Source organism: Emiliania huxleyi, assembly GCF_000372725.1.
Source record: "Emiliania huxleyi CCMP1516 unplaced genomic scaffold EMIHUscaffold_269, whole genome shotgun sequence".
NCBI lineage: Eukaryota > Haptophyta > Isochrysidales > Noelaerhabdaceae > Emiliania > Emiliania huxleyi.
In genome coordinates, this window is record NW_005200019.1 from 97,020 (window position 1) to 103,493 (window position 6,474).

At 62.6% G+C, this 6,474-nt stretch overlaps 1 protein-coding gene across 1 annotated transcript in view; it reads right to left on the bottom strand.

Moving 5' to 3' along the window:
- Nucleotides 1-5,498: 5,498 nt before the first annotated feature.
- The window catches only part of EMIHUDRAFT_469298 (Sodium/nucleoside cotransporter), a gene marked incomplete at its 5' end in the record, with an annotated part of 3,175 nt that continues 2,199 nt past the window's right edge, over nt 5,499-6,474 (bottom strand). The window contains 2 exons of the mRNA XM_005777133.1: nt 5,499-6,059; nt 6,237-6,430. Coding sequence (XP_005777190.1) covers nt 5,788-6,059; nt 6,237-6,430 — 466 coding nt within the window. The 3' untranslated portion in view covers nt 5,499-5,787. The remainder of the gene's footprint in view (nt 6,060-6,236; nt 6,431-6,474) is intronic.

The window sequence follows — 6,474 nt, forward strand, 5'->3', positions numbered from 1 at the left end:
TTTCATCTCGCGACAACCGCGCCTTTTACACAGATTACAGAAATCAGTATCAGAATCTTGACATTCTAGTGAATTTGTAATTGTATTGGGTATTGCGGTATTTGCGCGAGGCCCATGCGCGGGGGGCGGGGGCCGGGCTGGGTGGTCCCCCGGCCGCCCCGTCCTGTACGTGGCTGGGTTGTAGGTTGTAGGAAAGTGTCGGGAACTTGGAGCACTTGGAGTGCAGTCGGCAACCTCACATGGATTCACTCATTTCTTGACGGTCGCGGCCTTCCGACTCTCGCGCCTCCGCCTCCCTGGGGTGTCGACGGCCCCCCGGGGGCGACGGGGGTGCTCTCGGGGGGACCCAGTCAAGGGGGTCTGGGGCTGCCGCGCAGCCCCAGGAAGCCCGCCGCAGGCGCCGATTTTTTTGGGCTTTTTTGACTGATTTTCATGAGGTGTTGCTACTATTTTGGGACCAGTTGAAGCCTAAAAATGGCTACAAATACAGCCACAGCAGCTAGTCGTGAGCTGCTACTGTGTGCCAGAGCCCAGCGGAAACGATTTGATTGAGTCGATTCCGACGCACCCCAACGGCACGCGCTTCGATGCGGTTCACTCTTCTGGTGGCGTAGATATTACGAACAATCCCACTCTCCGGAGTATCAATGGATTTGGCAACCTCGTCATTGTCAGCAACATTTTGGAAATCGACGGCAACACGGTGCTCCGGGATGTCTCGCCCTTTGCGAGCTTGACTATGGTCACGAGCCACTTCAGGGTGGCAGGCCCCAATAGCAGCACAAACGGCAACTTTGGCAACCAGAAAAGCATGATATGGGACGCCGATCGTCACTTTCCGCTGCTCCGGTGCATCGGAGTTTGGGGTTGGCACGACGGGGTCGACTACAACTGCCCGTCTCTGAAAGCGCAGCTGCTGCGCCGCCCCGGTTTCCAGGTCGGGAATTGTAATTCGCCGCGGGGGCCGCCGTCCGCGCCCTCGCCGCCGCCGCCCTCGCCGCCGCCGCCCTCGCCGCCGCCTCCATCGCCGGCGTACGCGGGCTTCGGGGACGGGTTCGAATACTACGCGGGAAGTGGCAGCGAGCGTGTCTTCTACGGAGATAGCAGTCAGCACCAGTTCAAAAAAACTGCCGCGTCGTCAAGCAATGAATACGTCTTTTTACTGCATTCGCTCTACCCTGCATCGGGTGGCGAAGGCGAGTACTTTCTCCACATACAAGGTAACTGTGTCTCAAATGTCGGCGGTATCGAGTTTGGGCAGGAAACCACCCCGGGCTTCCGCTACAACGTCAGCTTCTTAGCCAGCGGCGGCTCGTGGGTAGCTCCAACCTCAGGGCAAGAAATAGTCTTGAGCATTAAGGACGGAACTGCGCCAGGCACCCAGATATACAGCAATTCGTTTGCCACCACAGGCTCGGCGCAGCAGTCAACCACTACTTGGGACCGCTTTTCAGCGGAATTTGTTGCTGTTAGCACGCTGACAGCGCTTTCTTTCAGTACAGTTGCAGGAAGCTGCGCTAACCTCGACGATGTCTCCGTGGTGGCCATTGTAGGCGGGGAACCGGCACCGCCGCCGCCGCCCTCGACCCCGCCCTCGCCGTCATCCCAGGGAAGACGGTTGACGGCAGTATCGTGTGGAGATGAGTGTTGCGAACCCGAATCACCCTGCGCGGTCAACCAAGGCGATTGCGACTGTGACGACGGATGCCAGCCTGGGTTGGTGTGCGTGGCTGACAGCGAAACGGGCTTGCTGAGTGATGGTGGATACGATGATTTTTGCCGCCCCAGAAGCTCCGTGCCAAACCACGTCCCCACTCGATGCCCACGCGAGGCCGAGGAAGAAATTGGCGCCGGCTCCCACGACGACCACGACGACCACGACGACCACCCTCAGAGAATGTGTCGTGGGCACTGTGGTCCCGGAGGTGACTATGACTTTGTCGAGCCCGAACTTGAGTGGTGTTGTTCCAACTGCAACTGCATGGACTTGGGTGATCAGGAGGAGTGCGAGACTGCCTACGATTCCACCGCTGCGTACCAGACTGACTGTACTCACGACCACGACGACCACGACGACCACGACGACCACGACGACCACGGCTACGACCATGGCTACGACCACGACCACGTGCTCGTCTCTGTGAAGATTAGCGTCTCTAACCGTTCGGAGGCTGAGGCTCTAGCGCAGACCATCTCCATCGGGGTACTCGGGAGCGCGGCGGCCGCCTCGGTAGCCTTCGGGGCGACGGTGATCCGAATTGGCGCCGTCGAGCTCGTCGAGCTGCGGGCGCCGCCCGAGGAAGGGCTCTTTGTCCGTTTCACGCCCGCGCTCGAGAATCCCATGACGACGAGCGATCCCGTTGAGCCCGATGACACGCCGCCGCCCTCCGACCCCATCGACGACTACGCGGCCCCCATCACCACGGTCCTGAGCACCTCCGTCGTCGCGTCGCTCATGTCCTCCACCCTGGGCTCTAGCCCCGTGGGCGCTGTCCCGGTGCTGCTCGGCGCGCAGCGCTTCGTTCTGCAAGGCGGTCTCACGGACCAAGCGGCGGCGGATCAGCTGAAATGGACATTGGGCCAGTTCGGCATCTACAGCGGCGGCGGCAGCTCGGTGGACAAATTGCCACCAACAGCTCCGCCCCTTCCAAACACACCGCCTGCGGCGTCGCCAACTCCGCCCGGAGTACCGCCATGCCCTCCCTCGCCCGCTCCGCCAGCGAAAACGCCACCGCTCGACGCGCTGTATGATGAGCTAACCTTCACTGGAATCCTGATGGGCGCGCTGCTCCTCTTCACCGTCGTCGGCCCGCTTTACTGGTGGCCTCACGTCGTCAACCGGAAGTACTACCGCGAGAGGAGGAACAGGGTGCTGGTTGCATCCGACGAAGGGGTGAACGCCGTCACCGTTCCCCAGGACCAAGAGAGCGCCGAGTTTGTGCCGCTTCCCGCCCTGCTCGTGTTTCCAAATGGCCTCCTCTACGGCTGGAGTGCGTCGCACGCTCCCTCTGTGAGACGAACGTGCACTGCCTGAGTCCTCTGTTGTCTCCCTTGTAGGCATCCTCGCCACCGGCCTCGTCAAGGTCTCGATCGGGGTATTGAAGGCTGACCTCTCCTGTGGCGAGCGCTGCAAGTGGCCCGCGGTCGTCATTTTGGTGTTGACTGGCCTGATCTACTTTGCTGCCGTCGCCATGGTTGTCCGCTTCTACGTGCGGTTCTCAAACGAGGTGTACAAGCCGGCAGAGGCCGCCTCCTCGCCGGCCGACGTCCAAGACCCGTTCCTCAGATTTTTGCAGTCGCGCTTGCGCGGCTTCCGTAATCTGTTCGCGCACGTTGCGACCCGGCAGCGCACGCGCGGATCTTTCCAGCCGGGCAAGGAGGCCACCGAGGAGCCCGCACGCACCGAGAGGCTCCTCTCGCGACCGCTCGCCCTGCTACGTGCACGCGACTCGGACGCGCTGGATCAGCTCCAGCCCCTTCTCGGCGACGGCCGCGGCAACCGCCTTGCCTACGTCTCGTACAACATCCTCACCCTGACGGTCAATATTACGCTGGGAATCATCGCCGGGGCAGTTACAGATAAGACCGACGTTGCCCGAGCGACCATCGCGATCAAGATAAGCTTTGCGGCCTGGCTGATTCTTATCTCGCCGATGAAGGACCGGCTTACGTGCTGGGTAAACGCGATCCAGTTTCTTTTGGAGGGCATCGCTGCCTCGATAGCGCTCAGCGAGACTGCCTCCGCCGCCGCAAGCGCCCATTGCGCCGCTTCCAGCCAGGCGGGGCCAGCCTTCTACACCGGGATCGCGGCCGTACTTGTCCCGATCCTGCTGCTGCTGTACGACTCGCTGTTTGTCAAGGTCTACCTCATCTCCAAGGGGACAAAGAAGGTGACGCTCGCGCAGTGGTCCATCATCATCTTTGGCACTTTCCTCAAGTTGGTCAAGGGGGTGAGGGGCCTCCCGTCGTCCCGACGACACCTCCCCGGAACCCTAGCCCTCACGACATCCTCCCCGGCCCTTGCCCTCACGGCGACCTCCCCCGCCCGGTCCAACACTCTCACGTGCAATCCAAACCACTCTGGCGTCCTGTCACGCAGGTGCTGGTGGTCATGGGCGCAGAGCCTCTGTGGCCTAAACGGCTCGACCGGATCATGAACACCTCCAAGCAGCTCGCCGGTACGGGCGTGGTGGTTCACGCCGACAAGCGCCTGAAGACCTTCACCAAGAAGAGCGTCACCCCTCGGCTTGCCTTTGCCTTTCGCCGTCGTAGAAGCGGCGAGCAATCTGGGACTGTCAGCGACGTGCCTGAGAACGACTCTGGCGAGATCGAGCGGACCCCGCGTGCGGCCTCGCCGGAGTCTTCAACCGAGATCAGCCTCCGCCTCTGACGTCGGAGCGTGGGAGACGCTCGGCAATCACGACTCTAGTCTCTACACGTACGCTCGGGGCGCAGCCTCGCGAGCGGGATGCGCCCATCGCTGCCCAGCCCCGCGAGGAGCCTGCTGCGTGGCCCGCTCCACTGACCACTCGCACATCTCATGACCATCGAGCCCTTCAGCCTTCTTGCCGCTCGGCTCTTCCTGTTTGTCGGCACAGAGCTCCGTGCCAGCCCTCCAGCGAGATAGGAACGAGTGTATCGCTTTGACGGATTGACCGTGCTTGTTATCAAGACCGATATGTGACGTACACAGTGACACAAGACGGTCAACGTGCACCGCGCGATCGCCGTCGGCCTCGGGCGCGGCGCGAACGGGTCCCGGCGCTCAGGCTTCTCGTCGGACGACGGCCTCGGCCTTGGCATGGAGACGCTCGGGTACGAGCTCAAGCTCGACCACACGCACCACGGCGCAGACGATTGCTGCACACAGTTCATCGCGTGGTCGCCGCTGATCGTCGCGCTGCGCCGCTCCGCAGACAGGCCGCCCTCTTCCACGGCGCGCGCTTCGGGGAGTGGAACGCGCTGCGTGCAAAGGGCGTTGGGGGGGCGACGGCCGGCCCGGTGCAGAGACACTTCCGAGACCCTGCCGAGAGCCTGCCGAGACACTGCCGAGAACCTGCCGACCATGCTCCATGGTGGTGACTGGTGACATTGCTCATCGGCGGGGCCGGCTAGATGATCCTTACGCGGAAAATGAATCGCTCTTGGAGGAAAGAAAGAAAGAAAACAGAGAACCCAAGGCCGGCGGCTATTTTTTTCAGGAATGGGATTTCCGCGCAATCGTCCATCCCTGTCGCATCCAGTCCGTGGTGAAACATCAGACGACACAGATTCTCCCACCCGCCGCGCGCCGGGCCGCCAAAACGCTCTCGACGAGAGCGACATGAAGCCGTCCGCGCGGCTGCTCGGACATTACCGATCATGACGAGCGGCGAAGGAGTGCTCCGCTGGGTCACGCCACGGGGGCCCGCCGCCTCAGTTGCGACTTTCGGATGCGGTAGGGCTCGCACGAGCGCCTGTCCAGTCTCCGCTAGACCGGACTGGGGGCGGGCTCTGCTATATAAAATTGAGGTTGGGTAGACAGTGCAGCCGACAGTGCACTCCCCCGACCGCGAGGGCCAGGAATGCAAATGGGAGGAATACACTCGCACGCCTCCCCTCCCCCCTTCCCCATACCGCAACGATTCGCACACCGCTCCCGATCTCGAGGACCAGGAAGGGAATACATCCCACCCTTCCCAATACTACAACGCATCGCAAAGCTATGTCGCTCACTCCCGGTCTCGACGGAGCTAGACGAAGGCGTGTGGGGCGCGCGGGCTGCCACGTCCTATAGGACCGGGCGGGTCAAGGGGCGGGGCACTCGCTCTTGAAGCAGGGGCACTCGTACTGCGACGGAGCCTCGCTGCCCGCGTCCGCCAGGATTGCGGAGGCGACACACGCGGTCGAGAAGCAGGCGATATTGCCCGCGAGGAGCGCGCGAAACACGTCGCGGGTCACCGCCGTGCGGATGCGGGGCACCATGCCAGAGAGACACCCGACCATAATGCCCATGGAGCCCAGGTTTCCAAAGCCGCAGAGTGCGTACGTCGCGATGGTCTGGGCGCGTTCCGAGAGCCCTGGGCGCGGCACGGGCGTGGGTGCTCGTCGGCGGCGGCGGCAGGGTGGTGCACGGGCGGAGAGGGAGAGGACGGGCAGAAGGGTGCACTGACGCGCCAAGCGGGGTAGGCATGCCATCAGCGGAAGGGCGGAGAGAGCCATCACACGTGTGTGCTGGCGAAGGGTGTGGCAGCCACCTCCCGCGGCGATGAGCTCGCCGAGCTGAAAGTAGCCCACGAACTCGTTTTGGACGATCTTGACCCCGATCAGCTTGCCAACGGTGAGGCACTCGCTCGCGTCCACGCCCATCATGTAGGCGAGCGGCGTGAAGACGTAGCCGAGGAAGAGCTCAAACGTCACGCCCTCGACGCCGATCATTGCAAACCACCACCTGAAGGAGGCGTATCGCGTATGCCATGGGCCGATGCGTGAGGG